Source organism: Rhinolophus sinicus, chromosome 5, assembly GCF_057876585.1.
Source record: "Rhinolophus sinicus isolate RSI-liver-muscle chromosome 5, RSI-T2T, whole genome shotgun sequence".
NCBI lineage: Eukaryota > Metazoa > Chordata > Mammalia > Chiroptera > Rhinolophidae > Rhinolophus > Rhinolophus sinicus.
The window spans coordinates 36,711,043-36,729,648 of record NC_142505.1 but is presented as its reverse complement, the minus strand read 5'-3'; the positions used below and the strand labels follow the sequence as shown (position 1 = coordinate 36,729,648).

Genomic DNA, 18,606 nt, shown 5'->3' with positions numbered 1-18,606 from the left:
TATCTCTGGGGATAAGAGAGATGATTTTAATTGGTACATGGATGAATAACTTAAAAATTTAATCTTTATTTTTCTTCATGTGCGTTAGAAAAATACTATTAATGTAACGCCAAGAGCTCATGGAAATTATTACTTGGACAAGTATAAAGTGGGTATTTTATGTTTAAAAGTGGTATCATTTTATATAAAAATGTTAAATAGATAACAGAACAGTTGGTTTGAGAATATTGTGTCAATGATATGGGAAACTGTTCTCCTTAGTTTAAACTCCTGGATTTAAAAATCTCTAAGGGAAGGGCAATTCTTAGTCTTGCACTGAAATCTCAGAGAGAGGATATTTGTCCTGGTTGCTAACCTGCCTTTCATACTTCAATTTAAGCCCCTAGCCCCCTGCCGCAAGTATTGATTCATTCACTGATTCATTTAGTACAGTATTCACTGAGGTTGGTCTGTGCCACGACCTGGGAAGCCAGTCAGGACTAGGTGATGAGATGGAGCCAAGCACAGGGTGGTGGGAGCTTGGAGAAGAGAGGGGGCAGGCAGGCGGGGGGGGGGGGGGGGGGAAGGCGGGGGGGGGCAGGCAGTCACGGAAGACAAATGGAGGGCCCTTCTAGTCCCCCTTCCAAGAGAAGAGAAAGGTGTCTTGCTCCTCCAGGTGCCACTCTGCTTTCCAGCCCTTGCTCCTGTACTCCTAAAGCCAGGAGTGAGGACCTTTCTGATTTGGGGTCCTGCCTTCTCCAGGGCACGTCACTGTGAGATGACGCTGTGTTTTCACAGCACTTTGTAGACTCTTTTTCCACTTCTGTGTGAATACTCACCTCCCATTTCCCCCTCAGACTGTGCCTCTTTTGTTTTGGGGCAAAGCTATAGGATGTAGAAGGCAAGAGCCCTAGTTTTGAGGTGACTGACAGCCTGTGTTTGCATCTACCACTTACTTCCACAGAATTGTGGTCTGTGATATAGTCCCTGAACTCCGGAAGCTTCTGTAAAGTAGGGAAAACAACACTCTCTGAAAGTGTCTGTGGCTAAATGGAAGTATGTTAAGTGCTCGACTTGGTGTCTGCCCAGTAACTATAGCTGTTATTGGTATTTTCTCTTAGCAAGTTTGCCTTCCCCTTCTCTTCAGTTTATGCTTTCCTAGAAGGTCCACTTCTAAGTAAAAGCATTCTCTGAGATCAGTGTATTTCAAACATTTGACCTTGAACTACAGTAAGAAACTCATTTTATACTGTTACTTGGTCCACATATGTTAAGAGTTTCATGGAACAGTACTTACTCCAACTCCCTGAGATGCACTTTCTCTCCTCTTTCCATAAAAAAGTTGCCGATCCTGGATTTCTCTCCCCACAATGGGTCTTGATGATATTTGGAAAATGGAAGGCTGTGTTTAATGTCTCGGCTTTAGCACTCGCCACAGGCCGAGTTCTGGTAGGCGGTTGTGTGTGGATCTTAGAGGCCCATGTGGTCCTCTGGCGACCTCTGGTGGCAGCAGGGCCTTCCTGCAAGGCTGTCCGCACTCGAGTGGCTGCAGCTTGGTTGGGCAGAGAGGGTAGGTGGCTTTGGAGAGGTCTGCTGCTAAGACTGAGCTGGGGTGGGAGTGGGGTGTGTGTGTACGGGGATGAGTTGCAGCCATGCCGGGCTCCTTTTCAGACCTGCTGCCTCCTGTGGGTCTCTTGGAATGACAACATGACCCTGGAATACCAGCTGCTCTCCTGGTCTCTGATAAAACTGTGGGTCCCAGCCCTGAGTCTGGCCAGCAGTGGGATACCAGGGATGGGGGAAATTATTCAACATGTTGTGGTTATTATAGAATATTGCAACAGAGTGACTTGTCCATTTCCAGTGTGTTGGAGCCTTATTCGGTATTCTCTTAGGCTTAAGGGCTCCAATGGGTATACTCTGAAACTCATTCCTCTCTCTGTTTCTAGCCAAAAGCCAGCAGAGTCCTTTGGTCACCAAAGAGGTCCAGGCAAAGGCCAGGACCCTGCATGTGGCATTGCCATCCAAGCTGGCAGAGCCACCTATGACAGCTCTTCAGCACTGCGGCAGCCATGGTCCTGGGCTGGCGCAAGTGCCCACCCCTACTCCACGCCTCACAGCACATGGACCCTCTGGCACCCCAGCTTCCCCAGGACCGGGGTTAAGGTGAGCCCTAGACTCTGCATTTTCACTGGGTTTGTGGTGTGGCTCCCGGCCTCAGGCAACCCTACTCTGGGGTCTCCACAGGCTTCTGCAGACATATGAGGGGCAGAGAATAGAGGGGTTTTAGGTAGGGTCCAATCCAAGCTCCCAGGAGGAGACTGGGGTCCTTTCTCCCAGTTGAGACAGGCCTGTGCTCCCCTTACTCATCTCTTCCTCATGCCCCAGATGCCACACTGGAGGACTTGGTCCTCTTCTCCTAAGGGAGGAGCTGGTGTGGCTGCTATACTCCGGGATTATTCCTGGCTGTCTCCTGGGCCCAGGGAATGAGCACGCCAGCTCTGGGCAAACCAAACATGCTTGCAAGTGGTGAAGTGTGCTTTTTAAAGTTTTCCGTCTGCCCCACACATCCCTCATTTTTTCTCCTCCTCAGCAGTACGCCCCCATTCAGTTCTGAAGAGGACTCGGAGGGAGATTCTGTGCAGCGTGCATCTCTCCAGCCCCCACAGGTTCCTTCCAGGATGGGGCCTCAGACTGAGGACTGGTCTGATACCGAGACCTCGGAGGGGAGCACCCAGCCCTCTGGCAAGGGCTCAGGGACGCTGGCTTCCTCAGGTGAGTGGTCTGGGACCACTGGGATAGCCCTTCTCCAGCCCAGATTTCTCTTGGTCCTGGAAGCATCCTTTGATTTCCTTTGGGTTTTCTGATTTGGGACTGACTTGGAGAGAAAGATTCTCCTTCCCATCAGATATTTTCCTGGGATGGAAGATATATCAGGAGCAAGATAGAATTTGAGTGAGGTTTATTTTACCCCTTGTTTTGTCACTGAATTGTTTAACTGTTGGAGGTTGAGGGGAGCCCACTCACCCCTTTCCTCCTCTAGGTTGTTACCAGTAGAAAATAAACATGGTGGCCAGATACATTGAGATCAAAGCATTGCTCTACTAATGGCAACAGAGCCCAGTAAGGCCTAAGGTGTCGGCTTCCTGTTAGAGCTGGATTGGCTCCTGAGGCCAAAGTGGGGAATCCCTGCAGCTGTTGCCTCCCCAAGTCCAGATCCTGACCATATGTGTACATGGGGCTGGGTCAGCAAAGAGGACCCTCAGTGGGTTTAAACAGGCGGCTGTGGGGACAGTCCAGCTACTTTTCAAACCCAGTCATTGGTGTGGGTAGAGGGTCAGAGAGAAAAATAAAGTCAGCATTCCTGATCCTCTCCCAGCTGAAACATGTCCCAAAGATGCTGCATTCCCTTTCTTTGGTTAATTCTGTGGGTAGGAGAGGATAAGGAGGTATGGGGAGACACTGAGAGGGTGTCCCTTCTATGCTTGGGCCACCTGGGGGTACAGCAGGAATTCCCTCACACCACCCATGAGGTAAGGCATCTGTACAACTACATACTTTGTCACAGATGTCAAAACTAAGCCTCTGACTGTGGAGAAAAAGGAACCCTCATACACTGTTGGTGGGAATGCAGACTGGTACAGCCTCTATGGAAGGTAGCATGGAGGATCCTCAAAATATTACAAATAGAATTACCATATGACTCCCTCTCCTGGGTATCTACCCAAAAAATCTGAAAACATTTATCCATAAAGACATGTGTGCTCCAATGTTCATTGCAGCTTTATTTACGGTGGCCAAGACATGGAAACAACTAAAATCTCCTTCAATAGAAGAATGGATAAAGAAGTTGTGGTATATATACACAATGGCATACTATTCGGTGGCAAGAAAAGATGAAATAGGACCATTTTTGACAACATGGATGGATCTTGAGATTATAATGCTAAGCGAAATAAGTCAGAGAGAAAAAGTAGAGAACCATGTGATTTCACTTGTATGTGTGGTATATAAACCAAAAACAACAAAAGAACAAGACAAACAAATGGGAAACAAAAACTCATAGACACAGACAATAGTTTAGTGGTTACCAGAGGGTAAGGGGGTGGGGGGTGGAAGGTGAGGGTAAGGGGGATCAAATAGATGGTGACGGAAGGAGAACTAACTCTGGGTGGTAAACACTCAGTGGGATTTATAGATGATGTAATACAGAATTGTACACCTGAAATCTATGTAATTTTACTAACAATTGTCACCCCAATAAGCTTTAATTAAAAAACAAAACAAAACAAAAACGAAAACAAAAACTAAGCCTCTGAGACCTTAAATTACTTGTTCAAGATCGCAGAACTAGCATCATGGAAAATTGACTCTGTGTTATGTTTTTGAAGTTAATGTGTTGGAGTTATTGTTCGTTTGTTTTTTTATTTGTGAAATAATTTTTTCCCAGAAAGAACTGCCTTTAGCCATTTTCCTAATATGAAGAATATTTGCAGTCTTTTACGTATGCTGCTCGAGTTCATTAGAGCCAGATCAAGGGGCTGTGGTCTCCCAGTTAACTATCACCATGGTTACTATGAGGTCAGCTACAATGAACATTTCGACAAATACAGTTTCCGTAACATGCAGTCTAACAAACATAAGTTTTTGTAACAAAAGGGTAGTGAAAAGTGTGGCTTCCCAGCTAATCTTGAGATGGAGGGTGGTGACAGCCTTGGAAGGTGACAGTGAACCTTCACAGCAGGCTGCCTCAAGTCTCCCCCAGCAGTCTTTGGGTCACAGGAAAATTCTTTGCCCTTTTCAGCAAAGACACTTAGGCAGAAATGCAACTCGTCGATGGAAAGGGCATTACAGACATTTACGTTAACTGGAAATTATGGTTAACTGGAATGAATACATCCATTAAATTTGTCACTTTCTATCTAACAGGTTACAATATTGAGCATTTTTCTTCTCAAAACAATTGAGTCAGCTGCCATTCTTTTGAGATTTTCTTACAAAACTATTAGCAGAAAGGTTTGTGGCTTCCGGCTTCAGTTGCATTTTTCTAGCCCAGGCTTAGTGAAAGAATATGCAACTTCCAGTTCTGTATTTCCATAGTTAGTACGTGGATGCGTTGTGATGTTGGCCCAGGTCTGTGTAATCTGCAAGTATATGCTCTTAATGGATTCTGCGAACTTCGTCTTGTCCACAGCATATTCCAAGCCTGCCAGCCCATGAAAATCCACCAGAACCAGGTCTTTGGAGAAGTGTTGATGGCCTGTAGGTGAGCTAGAGGGTAGAAACATCCAGGAACTGGGAGTCAGGAGTCCTCAGATCCAGTTTCGGCTCTGTCACTTTTTACCTACCTGTTTGTGTGAGGGGTTTCAGTTCCTTTGTTGTACAGTGAGATAGCTGGACAAGATGATTAATGGAAGGTGAGGAACAGCGCCTGGTACGTAGCAGGCCCTTACACATTTCTTGAAGGAATCAGTGAGCCAAAGACGTTGTAGCTCCAGCCATGTACCCAGTCCCTCAGACATTTGAATCCTAGAAGGCCGAGCTTAGCTCCCTACTTCTCGGTCATTCTTGAGGACCTTATTTACTATATCTCCAAGAGTCCTAAGTTAATGTATGTCACTGCGTGGCTCCCTCCCTGCATGGAGTTTGCAGAAAGTATGTCTGGCCTGCAGTCCCCCTGTTCTAATTTATATTTATGATATTTCTTCTTGTCCCAGTGAAGACGTTAAAGGAGGATGTGTCTGCATGTTAGTCTTGTGGTTCATGTACCAACTGAGCGGAGGTTAAGAGGGAAGCACAGCTCCCTAAGCCTCTGTCCCCGCCATGTTGTTAAGTGCACAGTTACATGTTCAGGATATTCAAAGCCTCCTTTCTGCAGCACAGGTTGGCCTGGGCCTTCCCTCGCTCCTTGCCCTCTTTGCGGTTGCCCTTCCTTCTTCCTCCTGACCCTTCTCCATACTCCCTCTACCCACACTGGAGCCTGGACCTGATCCACAAGGCTATGGAATTCATTCTCTGGGCTTTGCCCTCTGGTTGCCTTCCAGGAACATTGGTGCAATCGATGGTCAAAAATCTCGAGAAGCAGCTGGAGGCTCCTGCCAAGAAGCCTGCTGGAGGGGTCAGTCTGTTTTCAATGCCCAACGCCGGGCCACAGAGGGCGGCCGCGCCAGGAAGGAAGCCTCAGGTAGGGTGTAGGAATCTTGGAGGTTACTCTGCAATTCCCTACAGAGCCAGCTCCAAGTTTCAGGTGCCCGGGGTGGGGCCTGTGGGAGGGTCGTGAGGGTGTCCGCCTTGGCACGAGTGGGACATTGCAAGTGACCTCACTGTGGAGAGAAGGCCACTTTCAAATGCTTGTTGCTTGTGTCCACGTTAACAATAAAAAGCCTTTTGGCTCATTATACAAGCAACTACTTGGTAGGTTGTTTCTCTCATTTCTTGCCTCCGATGGAGCCTGGATCTGGCTCCGTGTCTGCCTCCCGGTAGTTGGTAGGTGCTGCTCTCTGGCTCTTCCTGCAGTGGACCCTTCCCCTTCCTTCTCTCTTTGAGGACCCCCACACACGGCCCTGTGCAGAGCAGATTTCTCCCCAGGGCTGGGGTGTTGGAGGGGCAACATCAGATTAGGGGACAACATACAGTGGGAGTCTTTAGATACCTTCGTTCTAAATATTCACGCCATTCCTCATCACTAAAAAGTTGCCTCTCTCAGGCTCTAGCCCCCATCAGATTTAGAAGCTGGGATGCTCAGCCTCTCCCACCATTACCAGAGCCCCCTCACTGTCCTCCTCTCCCCCATCAGGGAACAACTCACACACTCCTGTTACTTTCTTAGGTAGAAACCTTGATTGCTCTTGTTACTTCATACTCCTTTTCTCTCCTTTTGCAATCCAAAAGCTACATCCTGGGAGGAGCAATGCTGTCGCTAAAATTCAGAAGTCATGGGAAATCACTTTTTTATTCCTACTAGCATAACCCCTCCCCCCCATTTTTACTACGTAATATATTTGGTTTATTATACAGCTCGTGTGTGTTTATGAGTAATGACTCCAAATGATTAAAACAATGTTTGTTCCCTTTCCCATGTTGTGAAAGAGCGTCAATAGCTCAAAGCAGGTTCGGTATTGCTCAGAGCATGCTTACTGCCCTGGGCCCTTGTGGTTTCCGATTGGTTGGACTCACATTCCAGGAGAAAACACATAGGATGCTTCTATCAAAGCCAGGTGGCCAGGGCCTCATGTCACCAGGGGCGGTGAGAGTTTCAGACGGGTGACTGTGGTCCCAGGGTAGCCTGGGCCCTTGGCCCACTCTGGGCAACCCAGCTGGCCACAGCCCAGACCCTTTCCAGCTGAAGGTTTCCTAGCACTCTGTAACTCTCCTCGTGCTCCTTCAGTCTGAGTGTTTACTGGGACCTAAAGGAGCTGTTTGAGAGGAGGTGGGGTGGGCACTTTAGCGCCTGGTACATTCAGCTCAGGAATTCAAAAAAGTCATGGCTCCAGGCTTCTAGCTCCATTGATATGGGGCATTAAAAAATCTGGACGGGGTGGCCGGTTGGCTCAGTTGGTTAGAGTGCAGTGCTCATAACACCAGGGTCATAACACCAGTTCGATTTCCATATGGGCCAGTGAGCTGCACCCTCCACAACTAGATTGAAAAACAACTACTTGACTTGGAGCTGATGGGTCCTGGAAAAACACACTGTCCCCCAATATTCCCCAATTAAAAAAAAATCTGGACAAAGGTTAAATGACAAAAAAAGCAACCTAATCTGCCATAGTTCTTTCCGAGGAGCTTGCCCTGATTTGGCTAGTGGAATTTTGGGGGTGTTTGAAATCATTCTGATGCCATGTCTCTGCAGCAGGTCCTCAAAGACAGGGGACCTTGAGAAAGCAGGAGGAGCAGCATCTTCCTACTTTCTTCCAAATCGGCATTTTGTTCCCATGTCCATCTACATTTCCAGTCTCCCTTGTCAGAATACATTGTCTTCTCCCCCTTACCTCCAGCAGCTTTCTGATGATGAGAGTGACTTGGAGATCTCTTCCTTGGAAGATCTCCCCCAGGACCTGGACCAGAAAGAGAAACCGAAGCCCTTGTCTCGCTCGAAGCTCCCAGAGAAGTTTGGCACCAGTGCTTGGAGCCCTGGCCAACCCAGGGTCCCTGGCTGGTGATCCCACTGGCTGGCTGGAGGACCAGTCTTACCACTGGCTTGGGCCAGCTGAGGTCCCACCTCAACAGAAGAGGCTGCTGGACCTCTCGTCTTCACCAGTAACCAAGAGGTCTTCTCCCTTGGAGAGAAGTGGAACAGAAGATGAATTTGACTTCTCCCCTCCAGCCTGTGAGGGACCCTCCCCCACAGTGCTACGGAGGCCTGGCTGGGTGCCCCTGGAGCTTAAGAAAGGGTTATAACAGGACCTCTAAGCAGTTTTCTTCCTCCACCTCCATGTTCACACCAGACGGGAAGGAGCCACTTGGTCTCTATTGTCAAGCATTTATTTGTAAACCTGCAGGAACACTGTGGGGGTGGGTCTTCGATGGGGTCTTTTTGGGGACATATGTCTCAGTCAGTCATTCAGTAATTGATCCAAAGTCATTTGCGGGGTACCTGCTCTGTGCCAGGTCCTCCATTGCTAAATTGGGGTGCAGGCAGAAGTAGGTGAGGCAGAAAGTATGTGGCAGCAATCTAGTGACAGAGATTAAGGTGTTATAGGAGCAGAGCAGAGCCACCCAGTACAGCCTGGGGTGATCTTGGAGACCTTCCCATAGTTAACATCAGGCAGAGCTTGCTCATGGGTGGGAACAAGGAGGGCCCCTTGACTGGGGCCTCATATCCCCAAAGGACCACAAATTTTATTTTTGATATTATTTCCAAAATTAGGTTATATGTAACCACTGTATTTTTTTTAATGTGAAAAGCATTAATTTATTATATGTAAACATTTAAATATAACAAAATGTTTATAACTCTCTCGTATTTCTTCATTATTTTTGGAGCTTTAGCAGGGGTGGGGAGGTGAAGCACCCGACACCTCAATTGTGTCAGTTTAGGTCCTTTGGGATGCACTAGCCAAGATGGAGCTTGGCGTGCAAGAGCTTGGATGGGGAGTCACACCTGTGAAAAGTGAAGGTGGAGGAAGCAGGATTAGGCAGGGAAAGACTTCAGAGTGCAATGTAGGTCTGACCACTATGCAGGGCTGACATCTTGCCAGCCCAGTAGGTGCTCCAGGGCAGGAGCTGCCCACCAGAGTGTCCCCATTGGGCAGAAATGGCCCAACCCTAGTGTCCCTATCCTGCTCGGCCATTGGCTGGGGCGGCTCAGACTGAGTGAGACTTTGATTTGAAAGCTGAGATCAGCCAACTTCATAGTTGAACAGCAAATTTTTCCTGAAGGAACCTCCAGCCATGCACCTCCATACCTCACAAGCAGAGGGAATAGCGTGATGAGGCCACGTCCCCAGCACCCAGCTTCGACTGTTATTAAGCCAACTCGTGGCCAACCTGGCTTCATCTATCTCTCCTCACTACCTCAGGTCTTTCCCCTTCCCCAGCTCTCTTTACAGCTTCTTTTGACCTTTCAGTGGTCCTGACATCCGGGATAGAGCCTGATGATCTAGTAGGGGAAGTGAGGGAGGAAAGGTATTGCAGAGGGCAGAGGGGATCTGGGCTGAGAAGGTTTGGGGGTGTCATGGTATGAGGCTGTTCAGTGAGGCCAGAGCACAACTTATGAAGAGCCTTAGGTGGGACTTGGGGCTAATACAGCCCTGGCTGGCTGGAGGGCAATTCGCTTTGTGTGTCTCATACCTTTGAGCAGCTAAGACTGTATATGATGGATAATCTCAGTGGCTTTGTGAGGAGGGTCGGTGAGTGCTGAGTGGCGGTAGTGCTGCTGGGGTTCATCCTCCTCTCAGGATTCTGCCAATAAAGTCAATAAAGTCATGTTTCCCTAATCACTGGTTTTGGGCAAGGGAAGTGAAAAAGATGGCTGTGGTGGCCCTGGTCACATCCCGGTTTCCTGCAGCTCTGAGCACACTTCCGGTGCCAGCTTCTCACATCATACAAATGCCCTGGAGCCTCTGCCTTTTGTCCTCAGTGGTGTCTCTGATTCTTTGGGAGGCTGCACAGCCTTCTTGCAGGTCCAGCCTGGAAGAGCAGGAGAGCTGACACTACCAGGGCAGCCCACAACCAAGGTGGGGTGGGAGTAATTGGTGAGTAATTGTTCCAGCTTTCCCGTGCTTTGATGCTTCAATTCTGATTTATTCCGCAGTTTCACAGAGAGTCCCAGTGGGAGTGAGTCCCAGTTGCGTGCAGCAGTTACTACTCATTAAGGCACCCTTTATTGGCCTCTCCCTCCTATTTCATTTTTCTCACTTTCTCACTTCTATTTCTTGGGCGCACCTCTGAAATAAATTAACCTGTATCCAGCTCCGTGCCTCAGGCTCTGCTCTCAGGGGAAGCCAAGTGCAATAGATGTGTGTGCACGTGTGTTTGCATGTGCACACACTGGTGATAATTACCAGTGAGAATGACTCTGTTCCTGAATGTTCGTTATTAAGTTATATGATTCCAAATGTGTTTTTCTGTCTACTTTGGAGACATATTAGTTTTGGATTTGTATGCTGTTTACCCCTCCCATTTTCAGATACAATTAAACAGTTTTTTTGGCAAGATTTTTAGGAACTTTGGAACATGTTCCTATGAGTCTAGGTTCTCCAGAGAAACAGAGCAATAAAATGTACATATGGATTTATTATAGGAATTGGCTCATGCAGTTATGGAGGCTGAGAAGTTCCAAGATCTACCCTCTGTAGAACAAGGAAAACCTCTGGTGTGAGTCCTGGAGTCCATGGGCCTGAGAACTAGGAATTCTGATGTCCAATGGCAGGAGAAGATGGGTGTCCCAGCTCAAGCAGAGAGAACTAATTGGTTCTTTCTCTGCCTTTTGTTCTGTTCGGGCCCTCAGTGGACTGGATGATGCCCGCCCACACTGGTGATGGGAGATCTCGTTATTTACTCTGTTTACTGAATCAGTTGCTAATCTCTTCTAGAAACACCCTGAGAGACTCACCCGGGAATAATGTTTTACCAGCTATCTGGGCATTGCTTAGCCCAGTCAAGTTGATCCATAAAATTAACCATCACAATATGAAACATATTAAATTATTTTAAAAATTACAATAAGATTGATACAGAAAAATTATAAAACACAGATAACCAAAAAGAAAAATAAATCTGAATAACTCCCACATCCAGAGTCAACCACCATTAACATCTAGGTATACATTCATTGATTAAAAAAATGCACATGTCTCCTTCCTAGGGTTCAACTATATTTATTCTTGAGCTTGATTTTGCTTCTCGAAAATAGATTATAAATGTCAATATATATACAAAAATAGATTATAAATGTCTATATATATATGAAAATAGATTATAAATGTCAATATATATGTATTAATATCAATATATATGTATTAACATAATTACATTTACTGGCCATATAGCATTACAAGGAGAAGATTACAAAAATGTGTTTAACCAGGAATTTCCACTTTGGGCCTTTGATAAATCATGAAATGATAAACAAATGTGTGTATGTATATATATATATATATATATATATATATATATATATATATATATATATATATATATATATATATATGTATCTTTGTACACTTAATTAAGATCTCCTTAGAAGTGAGGTTGCTGGACCAACATAAAGCCAGCACTCTATGCCAGGCTTTGGTCTAAGTTTCTTATGACGATTCACTGATTGAACCTAACAGCAACCTTTTGAAGTGGTGCCACTATATCAGTCATTGTATGTCTAAGAACTGAGACACAGAGCAGTTGAGACAGTTGCTTTGAGTTCTGTTACCAGTGAGTAAGTGGAACCTCTGGGATCTAACCTGGGCTGGCTGGCCCTGGAGCCCTGGCTCCTAACCTGTACTTTGGGGAATTTTGCTATGTGTTGCCAAATGCTCTTAGGACGCCTGAGCCAATTTATGTGGTGTCGGCAGTGCTCATTTTCACAGTCCCTTGTCATCAGGGGTACTGATCATCTCTAAATACATGGACAATGTGGCAAATGAAAAAATGAAACCTCACCTTTTAAAAAATTTACGTTTTAAAAAAAGTTTTCGTCTAATGTAGGTTTCTTTTTCATTTTCTTCTCTTAAAAATTGCCTGATCGTAGTCTTAGTCCTTATTTTTTTTTCAGTTGATGTAATTTACATTTCCTTGTTGCTGTTTTCTTTGTCTTTTTATTATGGAAAATTTTAAGCGTATATACCGATAGAGGGAATGTATAACGGCCTTGATGAAGGCCATCACTTAGCTTTATTAATTGTCAACACATGGCTTGTTTCCTGTAAACTTCTTGCCAACCTCCTTCTGAATAATCATACTATTATATCTCCAAATATTTCCATATGTATCTCTAAGATATACTTCCTTTTAAAAATAACCATTATACCACCACTGCCACACTAAAACAAAAATCAATATCTTTTAAACATCACCCAATATCTATTCAGTGTTCACATCTCCTGTTTTCTTATACGTTTCCTTATAACCTACAGATTCCTATTCCCTTCCCTTCCCTTCTTTACCTCCATTCCCCCCTCCCTCCCTCCTTTTCTCCTTCATAATCTTTATTATTTTTGTTGTTGCTGAGGAAATTGGGTTATTTGCCTTTTAGAATTCTCCCTAATCTGGACTTTGCTGATTGCAGTACCGTGGTGTTACTTAATGCATATATTTCTCTTCCCCTGGACTATCTGCAAAATTTGTAGTTAGACCTAAATACTTAATCAGGTTCAGCTCTTTTGGTTTTTGATTCTTTTTGAGAAGATACTTCCATCAGGAGGCAGAATAGTGTCTGGTTCCCTCTTCTCATGGTGTTGATGACATTGATGGTACATTAAAGACCTTTGCTTAAATCCATCTATTGATTTTAACTTTTCTGTAATTGTGATATTCTAAGTCTATAGCTTTCCTTTGGCGTTTACTAGCTGGAAAACTGTGAGGAGAACTTCCCCATATCAAACTGCCTGGTTGCCTGGAGGTATAGTTTATATAGGTAAGGAAGCTCAGGATTTGAGTCTTTCCGCTTTTAAAAGAATGAGTCGGTTTCTTAGTGTACTCCAACGGTACCATATGAACTCATATATTTAAATATATTTGATTTGTTGAAACTGATTGTAGTTGTTATCCTTATTGATGTGGAGATTGTCCCTTCTTTGGCCAATGGGTGCCTCTTCAAGTTGATTCCTGGATCCTTTTGAATGACCTTAGCATAGCAGTCTGATAGCTTCCTTGCTATGAAAGATGAAAGATGAGATGAAAGATGATCCCAGCTCATATCGTACATTTCCTGCCTCAGACCTGAAATTCGTACTATCTCTGGGGAATCCTTGCTTCTTTTAGAGGAAAATGGTACTTATAGACACAATCTGGGTGCCGAGGGTGCTTTTTGCTGCTGGTCTTGTCATTATTTCTAAGCCCTTTCAGTGGGCAGAGATAGGAAATACAGTTAGGGAAATATATTATGTATTCATACTAGTATTTCCCTTTCAAATTCAGGACTATAGGATTTTTACTTTACTTCATTGATCTACCATCTGTCTGTATCTCTTTTCTTCCATAGCTAAAGTCCTGGCTCTTAGCATCACAGTCACAGTTTCAGAATCCTAATACCAACTCGATTGCCCACAATATGAATGTTGAAAACAAATTGAAATTTGTTATTGTTATTTTTTGGAGTTTGTTTTGTCCTTAAGGTATATTCCACTAGGGGTGCCCCGTTAAGTTATTGTGTTTTAAAATCACCTCAGATAGTTTCTCTCTATGGTTATGCTGCCAAATGAATACATGATTAGGTTTGTGTCTTTATTTTACTTTGATTTTTAGAGGTTTTATTTTTATTATTTAATTTGCTTCATATTGCTTCTAAGAATTATTTATATATATTGGACATATTAATCTATTGTCATATATGCTACCTTTTTCCTTCTTAGTGATCATTTGTCTTTTAGTTTTGTTTATGGATTCCTTTCTATAGAGAGGTTTTAAATTTGTATATATGTAACTAATCATGTTTGACTTTATAATTTCTGCCTTTGGTGTCAGAATTAGGAAGGTTTCCTTTATTCCAATATTAATACATGTTCATCTACATTTTCTTTAACTTCTATTAAATGTTTTAAAATTTGAAAACGTAATATAGCTGGACTTCTCTGGGGCATGTAAGCTGTGACTTAGGGATCTGTTTTATTTTTTCCAAACAGCCAGTTGTCTCAACATCACTACTTGAAAATTCATCCTTCCTTCACTTTAAAAAATATCCCCTTTATCAAATATAAATGATTATATGTGTTTGTGTCTGTTTTTGGACTTTCTGTTTATTCCCTCAATCTGGCACTAGTATTGCAGTGTTTTTAATCATTGAAATTTTATCATCTTGCAAGACACAAACACCCTGATTATTTTTATCTTTCAGAATATTTATTTGATTGACTATTTTTCAAAGTTGAAATTATATCATCTTTTATGAAGCTACCCTAATCCCCATGTAAGGATGAACAAATAAACATGGATGGCTCTGGCATGTATCTTCATAGAATCCTAATTAGAATCTTATTTGAAGTTAGGTCTTGGCAAAGCTCTGTGTTGGACCTTAATTGGAGTGTCTTTTGAATACTTCTAGGTAGAATGTCCCACTCGTTACAATTCTTCCTGGTCTGGATTCTAATCAGGCTGTTTCTTTGTAAAGTAGCAGTGTAAATTCCTGATGTGTGTGATGGCAGTGCACTGTAGGCTCTGCAAAAAAAAGTTTCACAGGTGATCCAAGGTTACTAATTTTTATTTTGCCAAATGAGAAGGTAAAAGAAAATATGCAACAGTCACCCCCTACTAGCACTGTTATTTTGTAATCATCTAATACCAGAAGAATAAGGTTGAGTTAATCTTAGAATAAAAGACAGAACCTCCTAAGAGTAGACACTTGGCCCCTCACAATGACGTACCCCCTCATTGTCCTCATTTCACTTTGGACAAATGAACACTTGGTATGGACCAGTTCTGGTCTACCACCTGCCACTTGGGAACCACTGCCCTGGTTTGTATCTGTGGCCCACACCAGCTCTTACATTCCATGATTGCATGATTCAATATGAAGAGAAAATTTACTTAGTTTTATCTTTTGAGGTAACTTCAATAATGAACTTAACTCTTATACACATAGGGATGACATTGATTGATTGGAAGTTTGTAATAGGTTTATGGTTAGAACCAGAAAAAGGTTTTTTACCACCTAAAAATCTGATCCCACGATTTAGGGAGTAGGAGTTGGTCTCGTGGCTGGAGCCTGGTAGTGGTTTGTGGCTGAGATAAAGATTAAGACCATTTTCGGCTTTAGAAAATCTAAAGTGAAATACATATTGTAATAAGTTGATTTGCATACGATAACTCTAAGTTGATAAGGAATCTAAGTAAAGCAAACTCTAAAGTCAAAAGGACCTTTAGTGTGATTCTACACTTTTTTCTCTTGCCTGTGTCCCCCCTGCCAGTGTCGGAAGTGAGCTACAAAGATCCATCAAGTTCTCTCTAGTCTTAAGAGAAAAGAATGTGGAAGGAATCATCCAGTCCTGCGTGGCCTGTTCTATATCTGTTTTCATGTCTGTGGCTGTTACAAATTATTATAAGCCTGTCTGCATGCTGGAAGTATGGTGCAGTTTCAATGTTTAGAATAATAGGCAGAAAATGGAGCTGTCAGGCACTAACATTTGCTAAGCTCTGTAGGAAGGAGGATGTGTTGCTGACCCTTGTATCACTTGTGTCTGCACAGAGCAGACACTGCCATCTGATAAGCTGAACAGGACCAATTCCAAGTCAGTTATTGTGCCAGGAGTGTCTTTATACATTATTCTCTGTAATGGCAAGACAATAGAGAAGAACTAACCTCAGCAAGGAGCCAGAAGAAAAACCATTTCCAAGGTGTAGAGAGGACTCAAAATAAAGCTCAGAGGGTAGTGAATGGAAGGACCTGATCCAGGACGAGATAATGATCTGAATTGTTTGGCCACTGCCATAGCTGGTCATTATTAGGCTCTTGTGGAGGATGAAGCTGCATTTCATACTCAATAGAGCCCATCAATGGAATGGATCAAATGGATGGTCTGAAGGAGTAGGGAACTGCCCATTGCTCATTGATTTAATGATTCTGACGGTAGTCAGAGATCTTACAGAGGAGATGGGTGAGAACTTGGGCCTGAGAGCTGATCACTAAGGGTCCCTTGCACCCTAAGATTCAACAGCCTTTTCTTTGCACTGGTTCAGCACAATAGCCATATAGAGAAATTGCTTTGAGTTCCGCGACCAGAAGTGTTATGTTGACTTAAAGGCTGCTTATTGCCTTTAGTTTTATTTTGTGCAGGATCAGTCAACTGGTTTCTACCACACGGTGGCGCTGTGGGCCACAAGTGGATGGCTACAAAGGACTTAATAACGTGGACTTCTCAGCAAGAGATAACCAGGGTTCTTCCAGGCTGTACCACCACTCCAAGGCAGGTGGGCAGGAATTGATAAATTGTCTTATTCAGCCAGGCAACTCCCCTGCGATTAAAAAAACAAGAACCTTTAAAGATAGGCTATAGAACAGGGACTTGTCTTGCTTTCCTGCTTACCTTTGCATTGCCAAGACCTCTCTGAGAGCCTTGCATGGAAAAGGCAATCAACAAATATCGATGGGTTTCCACCATCTGTGCTCTCAGTGAGCCAAACTGTTAGGTTTTCCCCATCCTGGAAATATCCAACAAGCATGGCTATTCTACACTGAAAAATCCTTATGACCTTGTTGCTTCCTCAGTTGTACTATTTCTCTCATTTTGTTTATAGATACATATAATTGGTTTGTCTATACCTGCTGCATCCTGTTCTTCATCCCATCAATTTCTTAGATATGCCCACTCATAACTGAATCTCAGCTTTGTCTGACATACCATTGAGTTGCTCTTGAACCATCCCCTGGTCCTCAACTTTCCAGTGCATACACACCACCATCACCACCACCTCCTACACCACCATCACCTCTACCTTTACCATCACCACCACCAACATCACCACTTCCTCAATCAGCACCATCATATATTTATCCATGCAATTCTTGGGATTGTTGCCCAACTGTGAAAGCACCTTCTATTGTAGAGTGAGTGGGAAGGACCTAAAGAAGGGAGTTAGGAGCTCCGATTCAAATCCTGAAAGCCATAAAAACCTGTTTTGTGACCTTGGGAAAGTCACGTAAACTTTTGTTTTCTCACCTGTGAAATGAGGAGGTTGGCAGAGACCGTCTCCGAGACTTACAGTATTGTAGAATCCCGTGAATGCTGTAGGCTTTAGAAATACACTTTGACCTTTAAAAACGTTAGTCAATTTACTAATTATAACCTGAAAGTCCTTTTGATATTGAAAGGTCCTTTTGATATTGAGATATTTGAAAAATTCTCTTGCTTTCTCTTTGTTTTTTGAACATTTAGAGCTGCCTTATTTCATAATGCCTAAAGCCTGTGTTTATAATCAGCATCTATTTCATGGTTCTGAGCTGTTTTTCACATTATTGTCTTTTTTTTTTTTTTTTTTTTTTTGCTTTAGAATTAGTTCTTTTGTGGTTAATATATAGCAGAAACAAAACAGCTTTTGAAAAAGGCCTTTAGGAATTATGAGGTTCACAGTTGTATCAACAGGGGCCCACACAGCTCTGGGAGAGAACTGGGTCTCAGAAGGGAAGCAGCCCCATTCTAGGGAGAGAAAGGAGTGACTGAGGTCAGAAGCAGATCTGCAGTGTTGTAGACAGTAATTTGAGGGGGCCTTGAAGAAGCCAGGAAATGGTCATCTAAACTCCAGAGGTGTATAAGTGAGAGGCAGGTTACAGGGTGGGTGGGCATTCTGGGCTCTCCGGAGAGGAATATGACCATACCCAGGACCCACAGATAGGTAGATCTAGGCACATTTGGGTTTCACATGTAAATTCAGAGAGATCTGAAAAGTTTGGGGGAGGGTACTGCAGCAAAAAGTTCAGGGTATAGGGGATTGGAATGTAAATATTTGGAGTGGGGCTATATGTAACTGATCACAGAATTTTTATTCATTAGCTGCTGCAGGCTAGGTGGCAAAAATACTTAGGTTTCATACCCCAATAAACTTGTATATTTTTTGTCATTCTAGAGTGTGGATTCTCAATACAGGTTTTAGTCACATAGGTGGTTGCCAGTTTCCCTATAGAAGAGTTTGGGGAGTGACAATCTGATTGGGGGCTAAGGCACTAGAGGACCTGTCTTGAAGTTGTATGAGTTTGGGAATGCTCTATGCTTTTACATGGATTGTATGCCATCAGAGTAGATGGAAATATAAAATAAAAAGATTTCACGCTCATTCTTAAATGATAGAATATTTAGGTATAGAATACTAGGATGGTAATTGCTTTCCATCATTACATGAAAGACATGATTCCACTGTGTTCTGGAAAAGTCTATTATCACCCCAAATGTTGTTGCTTTGTAGTCAATCTCTTTTCTTGATTTAAATTTAAGATGTCCTCTTTATCTCTGCAATTCTACAATTTCACCACGGTGTTTCTAA

At 43.6% G+C, this 18,606-nt stretch overlaps 1 protein-coding gene across 9 annotated transcripts in view; it reads left to right on the top strand.

Annotated features, from left to right (window-relative positions):
* DZIP1L (DAZ interacting zinc finger protein 1 like) overlaps positions 1-8,934 on the top strand; it is a 42,186-nt gene extending 33,252 nt beyond the window's left edge. For 6 of the 9 annotated variants that reach the window (XM_019747871.3, XM_088798351.1, XM_019747844.3 and 3 more), the window contains 4 exons: positions 1,929-2,145; positions 2,573-2,754; positions 6,024-6,163; positions 7,977-8,934. In XM_019747871.3, coding sequence (XP_019603430.3) covers positions 1,929-2,145; positions 2,573-2,754; positions 6,024-6,163; positions 7,977-8,141 — 704 coding nt within the window. In that variant the 3' untranslated portion in view covers positions 8,142-8,934. The remainder of the gene's footprint in view (positions 1-1,928; positions 2,146-2,572; positions 2,755-6,023; positions 6,164-7,976) is intronic. The other 3 variants (XM_088798349.1, XM_088798350.1, XM_088798347.1) reach the window with 3 other exon arrangements.
* Positions 8,935-18,606: the final 9,672 nt, after the last annotated feature.